Genomic DNA, 25,227 nt, shown 5'->3' with positions numbered 1-25,227 from the left:
GGTTGAACCACCACGAAAATCTGAAAACCAAAAAGCAATATGAAGAACTACTTAAAAGCAGTTGGGAATAAAACCATTCTCTCAGCTGTGGTCAGAACCAATATGGCTGAAGCTACACATATGCTTTGCTGACATAGAAATAAAGATAATGTGAGTTTTTAAAATCACATTAAAAGTAGAAACCAGATTACAGTGAAATAAGCCACATGTACAATAGGGGGCTAGAGTTGAGATCTTAAGAGTTGAGATCCATCTTAAGAGTTGAGATTTACCTGCTATTTCATCTGCAATTGTAAATTCATCCTTTACAGAAGAAAATTCAACCTCAGTCTGGTTGCTAGCATTCATCGAACCGGACCTCGGCTGGCTAGGACTTTCCTCAGAGACATCAGTTGGCTGCAGAAAAGCAGTGTGAACATCCTGAATGTGAGCTTTTAGGTCTTCGTAAGATGGAGCTCGAAAATCACAGCCATCGCACTGCAGCACCTCCATGGTTCAGGGATGATCTTTTACATTAGAAAATTCTGCAAGAAAAACAGGGGAAGAAGAAAGATACACGTTTTACAGCAATGCCTTTGTAACAAATCCTGAAAATAGGTAATACCAAGCTTATCATCTATCCGTCATTTCCAGAGATTTCACAAACACTGCAGCATAAAACTCAACCTTTGCTTACTATACTAAGAGGCATCAATTCAGATTCACATAAAATCCCAGCTAGGTAGCTGACTCAACTCTACAAACAGTCAACTCTCTGACAAGTGACTACTGGTTCAGCGGACTTTGTCCTCTTGGCTTTTCCATCATACAGGATAGGGCTGCTGTGCAGAAGTTTGTCTTGTTCAAAGACCACAACCCATATGCTAGAGAAACAGCACATTACTCCCAGCCATGCACTGAAATTTACGATCAGAAGACAGTGCCTTCTGCCTTTATGAAACCCACTCTACTTTCCTGAAAGTTGCCAAGTCCTGCCTGATTCACTACCATGGATCGAAAGCCTTCACAGGAAGAAATGTGCCTTTCTTCTCAACATCCTATCGGTCCTGATGTTGGTGGAAAACCTAGATATAATTGCAACGTGAGATACAGCTACATGAACGCAAGGTAGAATGCTTCCCTCTGCCTTACTTCCACCAAGCTTTATAAGGGCATCTCCATTCCATGTTAGAATGTTTACAGTTTCATTTTAGTCTATTCTGGGGCCATGACCTTTGTGCATTAGCAGTCGGATGGAAAGGACTGGAGGAAAAAAAGGACAGCAACGGCAACAGGAATACTGAGAAAGTACAATGGAAACAGTAGTTACGAAGACTCAGAGACATCATGACTTCCTTGGTTTATCCAAGAGTCCTAACACACCTGTAAGTACAAAGCAACATAAGATATAGTAACATGGAAGTATGGTGGTTCAGCTTGTGACCAATGAATCCTGCAACAGAGTTTATGTTTATGCACCACCATGAAGGAGAGGAGACACAAAGCACAAGCAAGATGAAAGACTCAGACCCTCCTACCCTGTGCAATACTTAGGCACAACAGCAACCTTCCTATGTTAATACAGGCATTACCTCTTTAAGCTTCCATATGCTGCACTGGGAAAGGATAACAAACTGAGCATTTCAGAGGTCCAAGATACAACGGCAGCCCAAAGCACTAAGAATTCCATGTGTTTATTGTATGTAGAGTATGAAGCTACTTCCATAGCAAGAAGAAAGCTCCAAAACATTAGGGAAAAGAAACAAGAGAGGGTACTGCATCAGGATTTTATATGTATGAATGCTTTTTCTGATAGCCTGCTAAAATAAACTTCTAGCAAGTCAAATTTTGGACAGTTTGAGCACAGAGACTCTCCACATACTTACCTATGCAAGCTGCACGGTGTCCTTTCTCTCCCCCCACTACCAATAAAGAAAATGAATGCTGCACCAGCTTCTTTTCAGCTAACAAAGTTACAATAATCGAAATACTCAAGCTTTTATGTGCAAGCACCAGACCAAATTGTGTGGAAGAGGTTGCTATCTGCTCTGGATCAAATTACAGCAGTGAGTGAAGCCCCACCCCACGTCTCCTTTAGCACAGTCCATTAGACCTGAAAACAAATTTTTCCATGGAGCAGACGACTCCTGCATTTAGAGCACTTCACAGAAAAGCAGATCATCCAGTTTTCACTACCCATCCCCCAAGCTTAGTCCTTTCATCTCAGCCAAACAAGCCACAGCTCTGCTGAATGTGTTTATCACACTTTCAAGAGATATGAGCCCCTGCGTCACTGAAGCTTTAAGACTCACTAAGCTGCCCTAGTCCTCTGAGCTTTGGGAGCAGCCATTTTAGATCAGACAACTCCTGCACTCGGAGGCTCAGAGCTTCTCGCCTGTGCACAACATGGCCTCATTTATCTCAGCTTCATCTCAAGCACACCAGGCTTTTTCTTTTTTCCCCCTTTTTTTTCCTCCTCTTCCTTGGGTGATACTTGAAAAAATCAGCATCCCCAGAGCACATCTCCCCTTATCCTGCATGACTTGCTCCCCAATCATGTCACTAGTGTCACCCTGCACTGCCCAAACAGCACCTTCTTTCCCTGAGCAGATTGCCCGCAACCATCTCCTAGGGTTGGTTGCCTTGCCCCATGGATGATAAATGTGACCGTTCATTCCAGAAACACAGCATTACAGCATCAAGACACTGGTCCAAGCTGAGGCAACACACAGCTCTGAGCCTCCGGGGGGAGGGGGGCGTGGGCCGGGGGGTGGCGGGGGGGGGTGGAGGAGGGGGGGGGGTGCCTCCAGCCTGCCCTGTCCCTGGGGATCCCTCCTGCTTGGCGCAGGAGACACACCACCCCACTCCCCTGCCAGATTCCAAAGTCTAATGACCTTTGTTAATCACCAGCCAGCCAGTCTGCATCAGCAAACCCTGCCAGCAGACACACCCTTCACACAAAGGCTGTAGCTATGCCTTTTAAGAGAGGTTCTCTGAAAGCTCCATTGTGTAGAAGAGAGGAAAAACAACACACAAGCACACAAATCTCCTCTTCCCCCCTCACCACCACCACCCTGGAAAACTTCAGACCCTTTAGAAACACCACTGCAAAACGCTTTCAGCTCTCTTGGAAACTTCAGGCCAGCTTACAAAATAGAAAACCAGAATGGAGAGCAAACCTGAGATTTCTGAAAAAAGATAAACCTGGCAGCCTTAAGAGGTAAAAACCACCACCATCCCAATCTCCAGCAGTCACAGTACTCTGATGCTTGGAGAAGGTATCCTCAAGGATGCTGGCTGCTGTCTATGACCAACAGTACCCTTCTTACAAACCAGAACGAAGAGTTGAGAGATCTTTAATAGCAGCTGATTACAAAAACAGATGGAGACTTTCTAATGGGTTCCAGCTTGAATTTCAGTAGGATCTGTATCACAAAGGCAGCACCAAATCAGAGAAGAGGTTAATCTTACTGCGGCTATGGGGAACAAACATCAGGTACAGCTGAATGGACTTCAATCTGATGTTTTCACCATGCATCACACTGAAAGCAGGATGAAGCATTTTGTCAGTAATTCTGCTCTACCATTTCCACATTTTTCTTTAAAATTCAGGCATTGCACAAAGGTGAAGAAAAACAAACTGCTACTTTGAGCTCATATATCAAAAGAAACTGAAACACAATACGCATCTTTCTCTCTTCTTTTTTGTCGGCATGGGATATGAAATAGAGCCATCTACCCACCAGCAAAGAGCATTTTCAAGTGCAGATGTTAATACACTGGCAAGACACACACACCAAGCAAAGGAGACAAAGCAAAATTTGCACATTTCCATCATGACCAGCTAAGGCAATGCATTCCATAATCCTTTAAATTTTCAAACAGCGTAAGAAGGCAACTTAGAGGGGAGTGGAGGTGGAGTGAGAGAAGAGTTACCAAATCCACTAAGTCAACAGCAGAACAGGAAGTCTGGAAAAAACAACCAAACACAACCACCATGAAATGAATCCATAAATCCCACAGGCCCTCTAATATATTCACAACTAATCTCTTGCAACCACATTGGCTACAGATACTGTGACTTCTAAAATTCCCTTACTAATGTGATGCTAACCTCACCAAACATTATTAAAGTGTCATTGTCTGACTAATTTGCATTTACAACCTCTTCTTAAAATACATAGTTTTAATGCTTAATATGGAGGTATTCTCATTCTCCTTATGAGTGGAAAGCTTCCAAAACATTGGGCAAAAGAGATTTTCAAAGTCACAGTTTTAAAGACCCAAGGTGAAGTCTCAAATTGTCTTCGACATCCTTCTCTACACTCATAAATGTGTGAGAACATCAGAGACACAGTTGCATTAGATTTCTAGGTTTTTAAAAATCCAGAACAGAAGATAATTGTGGTTGTTGAACAACACTCATTACAGAATTTGGCAGCAGCCAAAATAGTACAAATCATTATGTTTAGGTTTGGTTTTAAAGCTTCAAAATAACAAAATTAATTGTGAAGCCCAAGGCACTGACCTCAAAATTGAGCTTCTGTGGTTTGACTACCCATCCATTATATTTTGAGACAGAGTCAGCAGAGCTTCTAGAAGTTAATATGCACATGCATAACCACAACTGAAAAGGTCAGTCAGACCACACACACTATGTGAACCTCCAGCTCAGTATTAGTAACATCACATGTAAAACAAAGAAATCTCCAGTTCTCCAAGCCTTCCTCCTGTTGGATGATCAGAGGCATCTTCAGCCCTACCTCACACACGCAGACTGCATGCCCAGCTTTTATTTTACTCCATGCAAAGGTGGAGATGAAAGAAATTTTTTCACCAAAAGAGTTATCAAGCACTGGAACAGGCTGCCCAGAGAAGCGGTTGAGTCACCATCCCTGGACGTAGCTAAAAGACGTGTAGATGTGGTGCTTAGGGACATGGTTTAGTGATGGACATGGCAGTTAATGGTTGGACTCAATGATCTTAAAGGTCTTTTCCACCCTAAATGACTCCATGATTCTACAATTCTATCACATTACACACCCCATCACATCAGCAGAAACACTGCCAAACCCCTTTCAACTGCACAGATGCACCCTGGTGATGCAGTGTGTGTCCTTGCTCTTCCTGAACAGCCCTCCTGGGCTTCTCCCATGGCCCAGGAGCCCATTTCACCCCCTAGCATTATCAGTCCCTGCCCCAGCAATGCTGGCCTGCCCTGGGCCCTGCAGAGCCAGGCTATTCTGCAGGCCCACAACCTGGCCGGGCCCCAGGGAGGTTCCAAAAGCCAGGGGCTGCTCCCTGCTGGGGCGGTGGGAAGGGCCCATGCTGCCAGGCCCTGACCCGCCTCTCCATGGGGAGCCCCAGCAGCATGTTGGATCAAAGAAGATCGGCATGAGCAAAATGTCTTAGCAGAGGCTGGAATCATACGCCACAGTCATCTTTTTCCTTCAAAACACACAGGAAGCTTCAGTGCTGGTCTAATCTCCTTGCTGCCTTTTTCGTGCTGTTGGAAATCAACCTACCAGAAATAAACTACCAAACACTACAGCAATGCGATTCACAAGCAACTACAGACATGACAAGTTTTCAAAATTCCCATGAGTAACACCACAGGCATTCTTCCCTGCCAGAGAAGCCTGGGTTTTATGAGGCATCAGTGTCTACAGCTGCAGTGAGGACCTTCCAGCCGTGCCACCTGGGCTCCTGGCCAGGTTCAGCTCACATATGACAGAGCTGCTGCTCTGATATCCTTGGGTTTGGGGTTGTTTTGCCCTTTTTTTTTTTTTTTCTTAGACACTTTTTATAATGTAAGATCACAACAGGGAAAATGATGACTAAACAAGTAAAATCATAGGACCAATGCAAAAATTTATACATTTGAGAAACTGGAAACCTGAAGGCTTTTCTAACTGGAGGAAGCCAGGCTCATCTTTTGTTTATGAAAAAAAAAATTATAATTTGTGAGGAATTCAAAGAATAAATTCAATTCTGAACTACAGTTAGGCAAACCTACTAAACTCATGAGTCTTTTTCAATGACCAAATTCCAGTCAAGCTACTGGGATTCTTGAACCTCTGAGGGAGGGTGTCTTTGGAGTTACTCCTCCAAGCTGGCATCAAAATAAACTACACTGAAATACCATTTATTTATTCACTTTAAAAAAAAAAAAAAATTGATAGAACTGGATTTTGATAGAACTCCATGGGTTAGGTTGCAACTGTCCACTCAATATACTTACTTTGTGGTTCATACTTTCCTGTAAAGGACTTACGGTAAAATTTTGTTACCAGTTATAACTTTCGTTATCAAGATCTCGATAGTGATGTCCAGTTTTGGGTTGTTTATTATATTTTGAAACTCAACAGTTATACCCATGAAAGAAATATGTTAGCTGATACCTGTGATCCTGTCACCCATTTCTTCCAGTAAATATTTCTGTTGACCTACATGGAAATACGTATTACAATACAAGATATTTTCAGGAAAGAACGTCTATTAGAGATTCATTACAACTCAACAGTAAAAACAACAATCTAATTTGAGCAGACACACACTAATTTTTTTCCTCAAATGTACTTATCCAAGTCACCTGGAAGACTGTTCAAACCTGAATTGGGCTCCAGGCCCAATTCCACAAGAGGAGGTCTTCCTACTACACATTCTTTGTACATTATTTTCCAAACTTCTCAGAAATCTCCCTGTCATGGAAAACAGGATGACTAATTTTGTTGATCCCTACACAGTTACTATTTACTTATGTTCCTGAATGCTCACATTCATTTAACTTACCTGATACCATACTATGCATCACTGTAAAGCTTGCAAAATACCATAAAGCTTGCAAAATACCGTATAGGTTGCAAAATCTTCTACATTTTAAAGGAAATATAAACCACATTACTCTTAAAGCTTGTGGAAGAGAGGCTACACAGTGCTAAGAGCTACCAGAAGTAGAAATGGGTTTTTCAGTTCAAGAAGAGAGCAAGGATTCACAGAACCTCTGGTTATTCTTCTTTCGGGGAACTTAATACATAAACATATACGCTACCTGAAACGGGTCCAAATAATGGATACATTTCTATCAGCTCAACTGGTTCTCCAAACTATCACTTTTCAAAAAATGGAAAAAAAAAACCCCAAAACAGTAACCAAAACATGGTTACTGAACATTAATGCATATTCGCCATCTCACTGTTAAGACCCTAGTAGAATAAAGACACACCATAGATTTTACAAGGAGGTGTGAAAGAAAGGAGAATCACAGATGAGAGCACAATGTCAGCTTCTGCGAGGTGTCTTGTAGGGACTGCAGTCCCCAGCCTCAAGCAGACACAGCAAACTGACAGTTGTCTCATCGTGGAAAACACAAACTTCCCTAGCAAGGAAAACGAAGTCCAAGACAGAATACTTGATCTTACACCCATGTGTTACTTGCAAGGAAATCAAGTCAACAAAAGACAATTTAGATACAAATAACCGAACTACAAAAAGCATCAGGCTGGGGCTTTACTGATTCAAGCTACCTACGTGCTTATCGCTCCTTTTCCATTTCTCACAAATAATGTCTCTTGTCCTTCTTTCTTTGGGTTCCTGGAGTCTACATATATCTCTGGGGTTTTTTTAAAAAATACATGAAGAGGCCATCTAAATGCCTGAAGGATGCTTTCAAACTTCAAACTTTTAAAATAAAAGTAGATTGCAAATAAAATCCCACAACTTAATTAAAAGAGAAATTGACAGAGTCGTACAAAGTATGATTCTGACATTTTTTTGTCTTTCCTTCCTGAAGGTTAGCTGTGAGGAATTACATGGTAGAGAACATGGGCAGCTGAGGCTTAGGATGAAGAACTTCACCTATGAGAAGACTCTTGAATATTAAATGCTTTTGCTACAAGCAAGACTAGGCTAGGTTTTTCTGATCTTCTGAATTACTTTCATGGCAAATTATTAATCCCTACAGAAATGTCTCTAAATATATGTGAGAATCTGAACAACTACATGGTCAGAGTAGGACTTTTTCCCATATTAAATATGGCAGGTACTTAATTTATGCACAAAAGTAGCTGTGGAGGTGCAAATACAGACACAGTTCTGTCAAGTTTTCCTGTGGTTCAGAGTCAATAAACGCAATACTGCTTTGGCCGTGTGTTACAAGAAGATGCAACAATTTTACTAGGAACGGGGGAATTTTGACCATTTTTTAATAGAATAAACTTAAGTTTCCTTCCTACCAGAAGGTGAAGAAGAAGAAGAAGATTAAAAACACACCAAAAAAGCATTTAAACGATTTTCCCAGTCAAAACCTTTAAAGAACATACCTGTTTAAATCCTTCCAAGATTTAAGAGGAAGATGGAACAGCATAGGGCAGAATTCTACAGTAGAAATGTGGTCTGCCACTTCGTTCCCATACTAAATGCTCACGCAAGCCAAGTCATCCACCTCACTGACACAACCCAACCTCTCTCAACACCCTTCTGCACAGACATACATGTTCAAGAGGCAAGTGGGCTGGCCCAACCTAGGAAAACAGATACCAGAGCCAAGCAAGTTGGCTTTTGTACCCTGCTCCTTAGTGCTCCCCATATGGCATAATGTAACTGAAAGCAGTGGGTCTAGGCTTTCTATTTCCAGCCAAGAGTGTATTGTTAATTACCTCAAGAAATCCAGTTCCTGTGAGTTAAGAGAAGTGCACTCCCTAGCATACATGAACTTGGGAAAGGAAGATGTCAGTAGGTGGTGCTGAAGAACACGGCAGCAGTCTTCCTGGGTACTCAAGAAACAACCTAATTCCTTCTCATGCATTGCAAATAACATCTTCTAGATCTTTACACAAAGGATACATTATCAGCCTCGACCTGGAAGGAGCAGGGGGAGGAGCAGGCCTGGCATAACCCTCAGCCTGGCATAACCCCAGCAAAGATCTCTTCCTTGACAAGAAAAGTCAGAGCTGTTATAAAAGGGGTCCTGCCAGTAACAAATCAGATACGACAAACTCAACCACATACCCTGCTAGACCATGAACTGCAGTGGGAAAGAGCAGAGGTGTGACATAAGACAGAAAAGATTATCTCCTCATGGCCACCTGCCCTTAAATGAACCCTAAAACAGGCTTGTGCAGCCTGTAGTGCCTTTAAAAGTAATCTTGCCACTCACCCCGAACTACATGCTCTATTCCATGGTCACTTACAGTTGGGTTGCAAGCATGCTTTAGAGAAGACCAGTGTTAGTTTGCAAAGAGCACGTTGTTTTTATAGAAGCTAAATACAGTTTATAAACTGGTGACAGAGCCAAACCATGGGAATATATGAACTCCTGACATTTTAGAGACACAAAATTTTAGAGATCTGAGATTAGACCAGCCAATATAGCTGGTTTAAAACACAAGCAGGCATTTTCAGTGTAGTCACAGAAGTAGAAATCAAGTCACTAGCACTGAGAAACCACAAATGCAAAAGCTCTGCTTTGGGACTGCTACTGAAAAATGTCTTCAAGAAGGCAAAATAGAGGTTATTACCATCTTGAAAGACAGATGTGAAATGATGGTTTCCTGGACACATGTACCTCCTTTAAGTGCAGAGACTGGACCTGTGTTGTAACAGTGGTGACAGAGACTGAACTTGGCTGGTGAGAGGAGTAATCTTTCAGCCAGAGATCACTTTCAGAATACAGCGCCCAGTTTGGTAGGCATTCAAGACTCTCTAAGTAAGAGAAATTCACAGGGCAGTTGGGAATCAAACAAACGTTGTGTGGATCAGATCCAAGCAAGCCAAAGCCCACTGTCTGCCTTTCATCAGCAATAAGAGTTCAGTTCAGTAAGGATCCTGGAGTTCTCTCCCTCAGTCCATCCTGAGATCTTGCATGCTCCAGGGGCACTCCTTTAGAGTTAACCCTGTACAGAAGACATGTAGACAGGTTGAAAAAAGGCAGTCAGAGGAATGGGTTTAACCCTATAAAACCAGAGCATCTGAAGTCATGTTCTGTACCGGCAAACAAAGCTGAGAACAGCACATCACCTCATGCAGACCCAAACCCACTTCATGCACAACTATAATTATAAAGCATGATCTATGGCTGAAACCCTACTGGAGAACAAGAAAGCGCTGATTAACAAAGCCTAAAGATTGTTCTGCTTTCCCAGTCTACTCCTCAGAAACACTAGTTTGCTTGAGGAGCTCCACTGACATCCAAGCTATCTGAACACAGCCTTTGTCTCCAGCTATTCCTCCCCTTCCCCCAAGCTTCCTGCTATATTTGACATTTGCTGGGCAGCAAGCAGAAGCCTCTCTGTCAGCCAGTTCATTTCCTCAGGTAATACAAATCCATCACTGACCCATTTATAATGCCAGACAGAATACACAGTTTTATTTGCCCACTGACTCACTCACAGTATGGCGGCCAGCATCTCTGCCCCAGGTAGAGTAATATGTACTTTTCCAGTATTTGACAGATCTCAGACTAGTGATTACCACTAGGCTGCCACCCTTCTCCCTGTCATCCCTCCCAGAAGATCTTTTCCACCTGTGCAAGTGAAGATCTGTTGTCTGTTTGGGATGATGGCAGCAAGATGCTGGTCCTATCACTGATGGCTGAGAAGTGATACTGCTGAAAAGGAGGAACAAGTTGCAGCTAACATGTTGTCCAAAATACTTTACTTTGTCCCAAGTAACTTCATCCATCCATCCATCCATCTATCTATCTATCTATCTATTCCAGTGGATTGCATGTTGGGATGCCGTATATACACACTGGAATGCAATATCCTGGGTCCAAATGAGAACTTTGCTTCTTTTACTCCCCTTCAACCTCCATGTCCACCCACTTGGTCCTCCCAGGAAACATGTTTTTGCAGTTGGTGTAATATATAAAGCCCAAGTACAGAATACTTAAAATAGTATACTGGCTCAATCTTCATCATTTATGTGGTAACACAGATAGCAGTCTCTAGAAGAAACTAAGTGGAACATCTACAATGCACTTAAAGGTGAGGCAAGGAATTCAGAGTAATCCTAGGATTATGGATCACAGTACCTATGAATTGACCAAGTTTAATGGAAGTTTTCCAGCCAGAAAGTGTTTGGATCAAAGAGGCATTAGAAACAATTACATTAAAACTAAGAAAAAGCTGCTATTCCCTGTCTATAAAAGAAACATACTTTGTTATGCAGGTAATAATTAAGAACATTCTCCCTCTCAAAAATAAAAACCCCCAATGTTAACCTTATTTCTTGACTTTCCAGTAATAAACAGTCCTTTTCCCTGACTACTCTGGACATACTCAAATTAAGGAGAACACTGTTATTAAATCTGAGTTGTATCAAAAGCAGTAAAATCTTGAAGCTCCTAACAGAGTTCTTCTGTCCTAGTTTAATCCTTTTTGTCTTAAATAAGCTGTTTGAGGGTCAGCCACTAATATCCCATTTCTTTTTCTTCCTTCTAAGAAGTATCCAAACAGAAAATGGACCATAAAGAAGAAAAAATAACTTTCTTTGTAATAAGGCCTATGGCTAAGAGGAGCTGAGATTATAACCAACTGCATCCTTCAAGAGCTACAATCCTTGCAAGTGTATAGACATTACAGAACTATTGCGGCTTTTTCTCTTCTGCAAGTCCATTACACGACACTTGTTTTTTAGTGCTGTTGTAAATGCTTTACATTTGACCCTTTAAAACTGGAAAATTTTCAAGCATTTTAAATCACTAGGAAGGTAACAAAATCCAATTCTGGAGCAAAATAATCACTTCCCATTGTCATAAGATTACTCTCATTTTGAAGTGGAACCGTTCTCGCTTTACCCTAAAGATACAGGGTGAAAGCTAATAAAAGAGAAACTAGTTGCCAAAACTTTATCCCAGAATACCTAAACAATAACCAAACTATATATAAAGAAAATAATGTCTCTTGTCATAAGGAAAGTTCAATTCAAGACTAGTTCATCAACATAAAAAGCATCTGTTTGAAAAAAAAATTAAAGGGAGACCATGAACACCCTGTTCTTATATTTTCCAACCACCCATTCCTGCTATTTAACCCAGTGAATTCAACTAACAACTTCTCATAATTTACAATAATTTGTTAAAGATTTTAGTTATCTCAGGTCATCACCAATCTGAAACGTGGCCATCATGTTTTATTCAAACTCTCTGAAAAAAGATGGCATACCTTCATTATGGAAAACGAAAAGCATAGGACATTCCACTTCAGAGAAAGTCTCTAGATAAGTGTCCTTAAGCTTTGGAAATTTGTGTTAACCTGGAAACTGGACCCAAATGCTTGATTTCTGTAAGAGGCAGGATGTAGAAAGCTCAATATAGGTCCCCAGAGAGCACTCTGTCTGATGCAAGGTGAAGATTGGAAGAGATTTTCAGTTGTCCTGGCCTAAGAGGAGAGACTTCTTGGGTAAATTCAAGGTGGAAGGACGTTTTTAGAAAGCGCTCATGTATGTGCCTAGTCAAAAACGGGACCTTCTCCAAAGAGGAAAAAAAATTCCCTGAAAAAAACCACCAAGATTTAGACAAATTCAAGAAAAAGCAGCCCACTGGTACCTTGGACTTCACCAGGATTTTGATTTTGCACATAAATACTAAGAGGCGACAAAGAGAAGCCAGAAGAGAAGCATTAGATAAACAGCCAAGAAATAGCCTTCTCATAAGCTTTGTCCTCAGAAAATCTCTTATTTTGTTGCAAATACAGGCATGTTATTGAAAATTCAGGGGATAGTGTCTCTTCAGGACAGGTATTCTGCTTTTGGCTACAACCAGAAGCCCATCCACACTTGGCTCTAGGAAAGCAGTGTGAGCAGTAATTCTCTCTCCCCATCGGTACACTAGCTATTGCTTTAGCTGCAGAGAGAGTTAACTGCTCCAGGGATACTCCCTCTCTGGAATGGAGGGGACAGAACATCTTGACTGCTAACAGCTCCACAACCAAAACAGAAATACAATGAGGTCATTGTGTATCTGCATATGGAGCAGATCCATTTTGCTCTGAAGGATCAACTTAGTGTTACTGTTCTCACTAGAAGCCTTCTGCAACTGACTTCAGCATGTCTTCCTACAAACACTTCCATCGAGCCTCCAGGTCATCCTGCATGTCACACCAAGCCATACGTGTGAGAAGAACCAGAAGTGAGGTTGCACCCACACTGGACATGCTTTTGGACTTAAGGAGGGTTATTTGAAACTGCAGTAGCTTTGTTTAAATAACTCCATGGGTAGACTAATCTTGACATTTACTCTGCATGTAAAGTAGATGAAAGTGAATGATACATATTTAAGGTAACGAAGATGGCAAAATCATTTTAAAAAATAGCCAAAAGAACCCAGAAGGTTCAAGTCCTGTGATGGTTTAAAACACCCAACAGAACTTTCAACCTGATGAGATACAATTATGCAATATGTGTCTTTTAATTAATCTGAAAACTTCAGAAGTAATATTCTGAAAGCAAAGGAAGGGTAGTCTGGCTCACAATGTTTTCAACAAAGAGAAAGAATATTCACCTATGGTAATGACAAAGACACACATGCTATATTCCACATTTCCAAAGCAAAGGGGTACATAATTGAAATTGGTTTTATTGATGATTACAGAACCACTTAAAAAAGGAACCAAAGTTTGAGTTAAAGGGAAGAAACTTAACAAACTTCCCAACTTACTGCTTTTCTAGGAGGTACACAGAAATACTTTAGGTAGATCAAGTGTCTTGGAATCTTCCAGGTTGAGAGGTTTCAAAATAAAGCAAGATTACTTCAAAGCAGAACCATATAAACAAATTGTTTTGTCTTCTTCTTACTAAAGGAACAAAGATGGAAACAAGCAAGCAAAAAAAAAAACGCTTTAACCACAAAGACCATAGATTCAACTGCTATAAAATTGCATGTGCTCAGATTTATGCTGGTTGAAAGGGACAGGATGCATCTTTTCAACTACACATGGAGAGGAGACATGAACAATCAAAGAGATAAACAACACATGTCTTTTTTCAGTAAGAGTCCAGCTAAGTGAACAGCCCTTCAGACACAGCATTCAGCAACACCACTTGCCAGTCAGGTGAATCTCCTTCCCGTTTTTTCATCCCAAAAGAGGCATACGTGAATCTTATGACACCAAAATACATACAAAGAGTATTTTGAGGCACTTCATTTATGTTAGCCAACATCCTTTAACAGTATGGAAGAAAAAAAAGTAAGATGTAATGTGTTTTGTAGTCCATTCTAGGCCTTTTTTTCCCTTTAAAATTCATTTGAATAAAAGGCATTTGTACTTTTTTGTTACTTGCAACAAGCATTCATTCAAGCGTGGGTTCTTGTTTGCAGGAATGTATGCAGAATGAAAGTTTCACATGAATTTAAGACTTCATTGACAAAAGAGTCTATGCCAGAAGTACACACTCAGTCCTGCAGATACTTCGTTTCTCCTTCTGTTTATGGAACACCAAAGGAAAACTAAAGACAGTATCATACGTTTCAGGTTTCCATTCATTTATCACAAACATGTCATTTAAGTCAGCAGAAGTGACTTGCTCTCAGAGAGAGAAAAGACTAAGTATTGCCCTGGTTTTCAGCTTCAAATTACTGAACAGAATCTGAAGACTCACAACCTGTAGGTAATATGTAAGGAACAAAAAGGCAGAATTAAATATATTGAGTAGCAATACTGACACTCTATTCCATGCAGTTACTATCTATTTATTTGACTCATGCAGCTTCAGGCCACACTGTTGTAGGCTCTCTCTGTGTGAAAAGCAAGGTGAGCCAGTCTGCAGCACAGAAAACCTTCCTTTGTGTGGTAATAGAGAAGGCACAGGGAAGTGAAATAACGTGGCTCCACATCACACTACTGGTCTGTAGCACAGCCAGCAGCAGAAAGTGGGTTTCCAGACTCCAGCCCTTCCCCATTATGCCATGCTACCTTTCTGTGCCGCTGTCCCTGATATCCCAGTGATAACTTCCCACAACAACTACAAATGAAAGGTTCTCCAGTGCAGCAGAAGTTAAAATTTCAGGAGCAGGGGTAAATCATACACCACACACAAGAATATAACTGATGCTCTTTATTTTTGTATTTACTTCTTAACTGGAGTTGCCATTTCCAGCTTTCTGCAGAGAATCCAGGCCTTTTGCTGAAGAGTTTAGGTCAACTCAGCAAAATGTCTCCAGAACTGAGAAGAATATGAGAGGAGACACAGTTTAGGGATGTGAACATGGTCTAACCCTCATATTACTCAAGATCACAGTGGGAGGAGGAACATGGAAAAAAGGGTGGCCATCCAAAAAGGGAGATTTGTATGGGGGTGAGGAAGGATATTTGTTTTGAGGGATTGATAGCTAGAAAAACTGAAATTCTTACATGGTCTGAGAGGCTTTTCTCTTAATATGATTTTGCTCAAACTGCTGAATCCTTCTACTCTCTTCTCAAACTATTCTAAATAATGGGCAACATATTAATAATTGTTCTAGGTAATGTCTGGACAAAAACCATCAAAACTTACTAGAAGTCATCAAAGGGAATCTTCTTTATAGCACCTTTATAAAAATATCTGTAAGAGGAACACTCTAGGTCTTCCTCAATGTCTTCTGTAAGCAGGAGATATTCATGACCAAAGAAGAGGAAGTTTGATTTAATCAGACCTCTCTTTCACAAATGCTAGCTGGAGCCACAAAGCATGTCCACACTTCCACTCCACCCTGGCTAACAAAATTTGTGAGAACAAACCAGTTAGTTTTCACATGCAGACAGTTGCACCTACCCTTCATTGTTAGGACATCACCACAAACAAGACCCAGATATTTTATGGATTTTTTTTAAAAAAAATTCAGATTATAAGAGAATCAAGTCTTACAAAAATGTTAGGCTACAGCATCACCTTCAGTGTATGTTCAACTGGTACGTGAAGCTAGTAGGTTCCTTCTGAAAAACGTCAAGATAACTGTTCCAGTTTAACAGCGTGTATGTCTAAGAAAACACGACTTTCCAAAAAAGGTGATTAGCTTGTGCTGAGAGCCAGGCACAGCCTACCAAGGACTCCTGATCCCATTTAATGTGAACCCAAACTCTGCAGGAGTTCACAGACACAGAGCAGCCTCTGTAGTTAGCAAAGATGCTGCTGGCATTTCTGTTGAAGGAAGCATACTGAGCATGCTTCATCCCATGTCTGCAGAGCAGAACCAGCCTGAGCTCTGCCAAACGTCAAGTGTATCATGGGCAGCTGTGACTGTTACTTTGCCTGGGCAGAGATACAAAGTGGTAACACCTCTTCTTTTTTTCCCCCCTGTAGCTGTCAGCTGAGATACACAAACATGCTTGCTGCAGCTGGAAGAAGCCTAGCTAAGAATCTAGTTCGCGTTTACTATGAGGTGCACCTGGGGATCAGGGTTTTTTCTGGAAACTGCATCTGCCCACTCCATGCAGTCAAAAGTGTAGGCTCCAATCTTTCAGCACACTAGCTTGAGGCAGCATACAGGCAGGTAAGACTCTGCACAGCTGCTACATGCACAACGTTTCTGTCACGTCACCAGAGAAAATAACACTCCCTGCTGCTTCACACCAAGTCGCTGGAGGAACCCTGACTTCCCACCCTTGTCAGCCCAGCTCACAATTATCAAGCAAAGTCTGGAAGTTGATACAACATCAGCGTTTCAGAGAAGCAGGCAAAAAAGTGTTAAATCTTCCATATTCTTCATCCATGTCTACCTTCATTAGTGATCAAGAATTGCATCTTCCAATTTTCTGTTTGTCCGAGTAGTGTCACCTTTTCTTTCCAAAGATGATTCCTTTCTAACGTAATTTACCTCACCTTCCAAGCTGTATTGCTGGCATTAAGCCTTAAATTTCTGCTTTTCTGCCATAAATAACTCTTCCTGGTCTATCTACTACCTCCTCTGTAGGCCCCTCCTTTTCCACGTCTTCTAGAAAGATGCAAACTGATTATCTGCTATTTCCACAGCCTAATAGAGAATGATGATGGTGTATCTTTAAGGTAGCTCTGAAGTCAAAGGAGTTGGTCTTTCTTCTGAAGATGTTTGGTGTGCTGGTCGCTCAGCACTCAGTAGGAAATAAAAGCCACTGCTTGTATCTCTTAAGAAAGGAGCACATTTTCAAAGAAGACTGCTCTGCCCAGAACCACTACTCAGTAGGGCAGAGAAAATGAGGGAGAGAAAAGGGAGGGTTGGGAAAGGGCTACAGCAGATACCACCAACAATGACTGACAGTCATCTGATCTTACTGTCTCTTAACACTGCTGATAATGAGGGGCTTCCCATGCACTCCAGAAACTGGTATCTGAGGCTGCAGAAGTCTTACATTTCTTCCTCTTTCTTTTTGAGGAACAAGACTCCCTTTTTGGTTCTCATTGTCCGTTGCTCTGAACTCAGTAGCTGATATAACTGTGGTCAGTCAAGATACGGCTTATGTGTGCATGTGTGTGTATGCTATGTCTGGATCCTCAGGAAGGCAGCCTGGTATTTTATTTTTAAACTTTGGCTCCTGTTGCACAGCCCCACATATAATGGCTCCACTCCTGAAGGTTGGATAGTCTTCTGCTATTAGTTTTCAAAGAAAAACAAAGCCATGCAAACCAATACCACCAAGAGAACAGGAACAAAGTTCTCTCCTAAAGATTTTTACTCCCTCATTAAAAAACAAGAGATCACAGAAAGATTAAGCCATCAGTGTCATTCCAACTTCCTGTTGCTGTATTGTTACAAGCTGCAGAATACTGTGCAAGTCCCAGTAACTGCCATGCTTTTAGAGATTTCTTCAGGTTTTTATTTCTAGAAATTTGCTAGAGTTCTGCCAGTTTTCTCCAACTGCGATCAGACCTTTATGTGGATTACTACTTACTACAGCCTTTTATTATGAAGTGGAGGGTCAAAACAGGAATAGGTATCTCCCTACCTGAAAGCAGAACCTGCAATGGATCATCAAGGTCTCAGAAGGAGGCAGAACCAGACTTGCTAATCATAGGACTGGTGCTACGGTTCACCCTTCCTGAAGAGCCTGCCCTTCAGATGTGTTCCAAAGCTGACAAACTAACTTGTATCATATACCTCTAGCCACCTGCAGTACAAGATCATTTTGGCAGTGAAGCTTCACTGTCAAAAAAAAAAAAGTGGTTTCCTTTTCAGCTGAGCACACAGCTATATCTGTAGGCTTGATTACTAGAAGAAAGGAAATGTTCAAATTAAGAAAGAAGGCTCCTTTGCACCCATGCCTGTGAGAAGAGATTTTACACAGACGATGGGAGAGAAATGGAGGGAACAGTTTGCTGAGGGAAAGTTATCTTCTCAACTTTACAAGCATTTCATGATGGAAGACAGCCACTAATCTCTGTTACTTACAGGTTAAAATAGTCACTCATTCCAAAACCAAGAAACAGGAAACGGCTCAGACCTCCTTCTCCTTCTTCATTCCTGAACTCCTTTGTTCTCCCATTGTCTTCTAACCTAGCCAGTTAGAATATGGCAATACAGAGTTCTGAATCTTGAAAGCAGTCTTCCAAAACTGAAACTACAAATTAAGAACTGAAAACAATTTGTCAATTAGGGAATCAAAACTCTTCTTCATCCTGCTGTAGTAATTGCTTTATAAAGTTAAGAAGAAAAGCATTTACAGTGAGGCCTCTACTGCAGCACGACCTTTGAAACCAAGCTAATGTACCATTTTTCCCAGAAACTGACTTGTTTGTGCATCAGTTATCAAAAGAAGAGGATCTAATGATAGTGCTTCTTGTTAAAGTCTTTGATTAGCACAGAAGACAAAGAATTAATCTCTAAGTTTCTTAGGTTTATCATCCGTAACAGACCAAAGCCTAACATTCTGAGAGGTGTCTAACAAAAAAATGAAATAAGATTACTACTGAAAGGGCCGAGACCCTTGAATCTACTGAAATGCTTTCATAATTGGTGGGATAGCTCTAATAGAAAGTTAGGTTACTCTAGGAAATTGACATGTTGACAAATTCTGATTGGGTTTTTATGCCACAACCTGTGGTACATGCAGAACCAAAATCTCTAGTTCCTGTCTGTAAACCCAGGACTAACATTCTGGGTGACTAAAATGCTGGGTTATAGAGTCCAGAGGAAACCAGACCCTTCTGATCCTTTAGAAACCACAGTGTGAAAGTCTATAGTAGCTCTGTCAGGACAACAAAAACCCTGTTCCATTTCTTCTTTTCCTCTATTGAGACAAGAAAATGCATCCAATTTTTAAGAGGAAAGCAGCTTCCACCAACCTTGTGCATAGATTCTACTTTGAGAACAAAATGCATATTGTTTGTCCATAGTTTTAAGCCTGAAACAGGGAAATAGAGGAAAACCAGCTACAGATAATGAAGCATAAACTGATAACTACAAACCTCAGTCAGCCTTATTTTCTTTTGCCAGGTGAGAAAGTCTTCTTGCACGTTCTGGTAAAACTCAATCAACTCCTTAGACTCCCTACACCTCTACATTACAGCATTCCCATTTGCTGTTCTTTAAGACAGCTAATCCCTGACCTGACATGAGATAACAGCAGTGGGAGTCATCTTACTGAAAGTTCACCTTCTACAACTACACAGTTGTCCACGTCCAACTCAATGGTAACAGTCTAAAGCCTGTCTCCCACCACAGCATCTGCAAAGAAAATATGCTTAGGCTTGATGCCTTAGGACTTTCTACAGAGTCCATTAGTTATTCCAGTAGCTCTTAACCTTTTTCCACTATTAAATTAGAAATAAAGAACTATTTATATAGCAAACATTTTCTAATCTTAGATTCCAGCCACTGCATCTTGTTACAGCTTGGTACAGATTCCAGATTCCTATAATATTGGACATAGCCTGGCACATTAACTGCTTTTAGTCCTCTAAATATCACTTCTCAAAACCTCTGAAAGGGAGTAATGGACTACCTGAAAGCTCTCACTGTGAAGCACAATTTTCCAGACTTCAGATCACTACTATCCCCAGCATTTCCACACTAATTTTTACAGACATGCCAACCTCACGAGCAGGTTTAGTATTCCAAGAGCGGTACTTGCACAGATCAGCAGAGGGACAAAACAGTGTTTCCTGTGTTTATACATCTAAAAGCTGTACTAGTCCACTTATCCATTCTAACCTACTTTGGAGGATCACTGTCTTCTAAGCTAAAAGGAAGACAGGGACTCTTAAAGTCCACATAGGCTACAAAGCCAAGACATTTGAGTGGGTCACAGAACTTCTTCTGTTCCACTTTTTCCATCCGTTACAGATATAAACTGAATGAGGAGCTTTTAGGTCTGATACATGTTTAAGTATAAATTACTGGTGTAGAGAACAGAAGGAAAAAGGAAAAAGTCGCTTTAAATCCTGTCAGATACCCTCCTTGTCTGACCTGTAGGATGCTTTTGTTTGCAATGGAATGGGTCCAAAATAAAAAGGAAGACCCTTGCTTTTCTCTTTGGGATCAAGGCTCTCAAAGGCACAACACTGGTGTTATTTCTTTGATCTATCAAAGCAAGGTCATTATTTACTTTGGTCATGGAAAGCCCCAAAAGACTTTGCCAATACACTATAAAAGCCAGTGGCCAGTGAGACCTATGATTCCTCTGTATGCTCTGCGTTAGGTTTTCTCATCCCACAGTCCCCTCTCCTGGAGCTGCAAAAGCAGTTGCCTCCATCTGGATGATCCCTGAGGAACCGATCCCATTCTCCATCCCTTTCACTTGGAAAAATAAAGCACAAAAGGTGTTAGACTTAGATCTAACGATTGTACAAATACATGTTTTGATGATTCCCTTTCTTCAGCTCAACTCCATTGCGAACATTTGATAACAGCTCAAAAATTTGCTGTTGTCTTTCAAGTATAATGGGTAAATTCCAAAGTTAAACATTCGGCCACGGGAACTTCAGACATCCACCTTGCTTGACCTGATGAATGACCGAGAAACCAAGCACATTGTTCTTGTTCAGAGTTTCACACAGGCCAACCCTTCATGGTTACTCTTTTATCTAGGGCATGATACAGCCTTTTTTGTGAAAACATTATGAGCTTTATGATTGGTACGATGCTCTGACTTTTCAAAAAACAGTGAGTGATTGGTCCAACTGTCTTATATCTTAAGGACTTCTATTACTAAGAAAATAATAAAAACATTCCACAAAACAAAGATAAAATCTGCTTAATATAAAGTTGGAAAATGTTACAGCCTCAAAAAATGCTTTTCTGAAGATCTCGAAAACTAGCCAAGATCCCCTACTATGCCTCCTATTTCCTGAAGAGGTGAGTAAGCAGAAGATAATAAATTCTTTTGCAGCCTTCACCGATGGACAGTTGACTTTTTATCTCTGCTTAGCATCAGGCTGATACTGTTCTTTCAGAAAGTGCTCACTCTCAGACCCAAATCTTTATCACTTAGGAGAATGGTCCTTGATTTATCTGTGATATTTATGTCCATGCTGGAGATTTTTCCTCTTGTCCTCACACCCAGGCATTGTTTGAAAGCTCACTGCACTCTTTTCCGTTAGACATTTTTGGAATATATGCATCTTTGATCACCCCATTCAAATAACACTGATTTAGTTTAGACACAGTGTAACCATGGTTGAATAAAAGAGGCAAAGCAATTATTATCATTATTTCCTCTCCCCAACAGTACTTCCTCTATGTCAAAGCAGCTGGAAACCAATAGTGAATTTTCTGTTGGGTCAAATCCAGCATGGCACATCCTCTGGGATGGGTTTTAACCAATCCTCTCCTAAAAACAAACAGAGGGAATTTTCACAACTACTTCTGGATACTAAACATGCCAATCATGGCAACCCAGTGATTGCACGTTTTAAAGTTTCAACACACAGTTACACTCAAGGAGTCTGATGACCTTCTGATGTGCTTTTATAAGCAGGCTCCTAAAGCAGCATCTTCATCTGTACTGCGCACTAGTGATGGACTCTTTCAGCATCCTGTGGAACTAATTACTTCTCTTTTGAATTGACATAACCTTCTAGACAGTATGTGGGAGAACAAAGGATGAAAGGGATCCCATGGATCTGTTCTGGTTCTGTTATCACAGACACAAATCTAATCTCCATTAACTTATAGCATGCTTGCTAACAAAATGACAGCTATGGGTCCCTGAGCCAAGAAAAGCTTGATTTTAAAGAAAACTGGTTTTATAGGAAAGTCTCACCATCATGAGAAACCTAACTGCTAGCCATTTCTAGTCCCAGTAACCTTGCACAAAAAGGTAATACAGAAGAAAGCTAACCAGCTATGATACTGATAGAACTTCTGCACCCCTCCCTCTAAAGGATTCATTTCTCAGCTGAAATCCCCCTTGAGGCTGCAAGTCAAATATTATAGCTCTGGAACATGAAGTAACCCTTGATTCTGCCCAGCTTATCAAAAATCCCTGTCCTGCTCCCTTCTCTTCTCACATTTCCTTGGCCTCATTATGCCTTTAAAATGGGAGCTTGCTACTAAAATCCCACTTGCGATAATTTGGCTATGGCAGCTTGACAGCTGGAGCAAGAGCAACAGAAGAATTCTCCCAAGCAGAAGAAGATTCTGACTGTCCCAGTAATTTGATCAGCCCAGCTCTCCCTATGTAAAAATCCCATCAGGAACACAACTGAGAGGTATCCCGGAACACACAGATGAGTTATTCAAGGGAGACAGAATAAGAAAGAGAACAAGAAAGAGGATGAGAAAGAGAAAAAAAAAAAACAACACTGAATTGCATAATGTATAGAAAAAGTCTTAAATCATTCTTTACTAGGAGGTCAGAGTTAATTGGATTTCCACACCAAGCTTCCTTCAAGGTAGACTTGGTCCCATATTCCAGGCCTGAAACATTTAGTCAGCTTCCTAATAACAGTTAAGATTTTCTAGGCAGGCTACAGAAGAGAAAGTACTCATTCAACACCAGTAGTCCACTGCCACACTTTCCTGTTACAAGCTTGTCAGCCTGCCAATGCAGAGAACTTCTAGAACTCATGCTTGCTCTCTTCCCACAGAACACAAAGCAGCATATTCCTTCAGAAGCATTATTCAACCTGCCTTTCTTCTCTATGAGCCTGCATCTTCGAGACAATGGATAAGAGGAGGCGGACCACTTCCTCCATTCATTTGCTCAGCCTGCTGAAACGTCAGATCTGTCTGATCTTGCAGCAGAAGCATTATCCTTTGTTCTGATCAGGTTGCACAAATAGCTGTGCCTGTGTCAGTCCCCAGAGCAGTGATTTTTTTCATGACCAATATAATTACAGCTCACGCAACACACTGTGTCCTACTAAAAATGTTGCAGTTTGTTTTCCCCCAGATCCAGGAGTTCTCCTATGAAAATACCATTCAGGGTTAACGCACTAAGGAAGAAGGGGAAACTGTGTAATGCTGTCACTACACATATCCTATCCAAATAAGCCAAAGTATTCATAGCCTCACCAAATAAGCCCCAGAGTCATAAGAAGCACAGGAAGGGCCTTGAGTTGAAGGAGTTACAGGGGTACAAGGTGATCCCACCACAAGACATCCCACCACTTCCCTACAGGTTAGGCACTCCCCATGCTGTTCAGCTACAGCTGCCTTTACAGGTCCTGACAGCTTACTTCTTCCCACACAGACAAATTGGGCTGGCCCCAGCCACCCCCACTGCTGTGGTGACATACCTTTGCCCAGAATTCACACCTGGACTTCTTGCAAGCCATCTGCAACTGAAGAGACACAGGTTAGCCACTGCCAGGTTATCTGAATATTCAAAGCGGTAAAGTCTGGTAAGCAGTTCAGTTTCCCACACTGACAGAAGAATAAATCACCACATACACTGGTAGAGTCATGAGCTCTCAAAAGGTTACAAAGCATGGCTTTAATTTTCCCTTCCCCCTGTTCTACCATAATGCACCCTACTTATGAAAACAGTTGTTATCACACACCCTTCCTTTTCCTACAGCAGAAAATCAAATTAACCAGAAAACACAGCCTAGGTTCTTCAGAACTTCAGCCTGTCAGAAAGTACCCATTCAGGCTGGAGGTTGAACTTTATCTATTACCTACAAATTTCTTATATTTTTGCCTAAGTATGTATGCTGTGCCATCTCTCATACCAAGTAAAAGCTTGAATCCCCATTTCTGGCTTCTAGCCAGGATTTAAAGAGGAAAAAGTTTGCTAATCCATCTTTTGCAATAAAAAAAACACCTACCATGGGGGAAAAATCCTCCTGCCTTTAGCCAAATCTAATCTAATCTTTCCTCACAGCTATAATATCACTCTGAGTGCTTCACTCCCTAACTTTAGCTTCACATATGGAGCACAGGGAATTACTGATACAAACCTTTGGTACAAGGCCAGTCCGAAAAAAATACATGAATGGGTCTGATTAACACTCCTGAGTTTGCAATCAGAATCAATACAGTTCCATGAAGATATTGCCATTTTTAGCAACTACAATACCCTCCAATATGCAACAGCATTATGATTTCTGTTTCATAAAGGCTTTGACTTTCCTTCTATTATCCCAGACTTGCTTTAGCACATATTTTATATTAGAATGCGTTCCAGGAGGCATATGGCAATAGAACTAGGTCAACCATTAACCAAATAACAGGAAGCTGCTCTGCAGAGCACACCCTTCAAAGCTTGCTTAATGAGCTAGCTCTTCAGAATGTGTCCTTCAGTAAGGTTGAAACTAACAGTTCCACAGGATTTTCTTTAAAGCCACAAGGTCACCCACGTTATACGGCTTCTGGACATGACAGATTCTGAACAGCCATGCTGAAGTGTAATGTCATCTAGGTCAGGTATTAAGAGATGAAGAACACTCCACAATCATGCATGGGTCACTGAACATCAGGAACCAGTTCCAATAATTTCTTCATCTTATCTGCAAGCAGAATCCATCCTATCATTAATCTACTCCCATAATTTCAGCAAAGAACACAGGAATTTGCCTTTGTAGACCTTGTGGGGAAAGATACCATCACTAGATAGTTACCATTTCTCCTTCTTCCATGCTTTCCTTTCAGAGGATGGCACATTACATCCCAGATGAGAATCAACTCCTAACACTTGTAAGATTTGAAAAAAGGACTGATACTAAAGACTTGCAAATCAAATTCTTCATGTCCTGTTTTCTCCTTGATCTTGTTGACATACATACAGGATTTAACACAATCTGTCAAATCAGGGAGAAAAAAATTCCATCGCCATTGTTGATACCTTCATTTGTTCTAGCTCAATCTTACCAATTGCTTCCACTAAATTCCACATTCCGTATTTTGAAGCAACCATA

The 25,227-nt window shown here is 41.0% G+C and overlaps 1 protein-coding gene across 9 annotated transcripts in view; it reads right to left on the bottom strand.

The window, feature by feature from the left end:
• Positions 1-25,227, bottom strand: part of ZNF462 (zinc finger protein 462) — a 94,714-nt gene that overhangs the window by 53,687 nt on the left and 15,800 nt on the right. For 7 of the 9 annotated variants that reach the window (XM_074811814.1, XM_074811821.1, XM_074811822.1 and 4 more), the window contains exon 2: positions 273-524. In XM_074811814.1, coding sequence (XP_074667915.1) covers positions 273-492 — 220 coding nt within the window. In that variant the 5' untranslated portion in view covers positions 493-524. Of the gene's footprint in view, positions 1-272; positions 525-1,865; positions 1,959-23,607; positions 23,630-25,227 lie in introns of those variants that run through there. The other 2 variants (XM_074811816.1, XM_074811815.1) reach the window with 2 other exon arrangements.

This window comes from Strix aluco, chromosome Z (assembly GCF_031877795.1).
Source record: "Strix aluco isolate bStrAlu1 chromosome Z, bStrAlu1.hap1, whole genome shotgun sequence".
NCBI classification, from domain to species: Eukaryota; Metazoa; Chordata; class Aves; order Strigiformes; family Strigidae; genus Strix; species Strix aluco.
The sequence above is the reverse complement of the archived record's forward strand: the minus strand, read 5'-3'. Positions and strand labels throughout refer to the sequence as shown.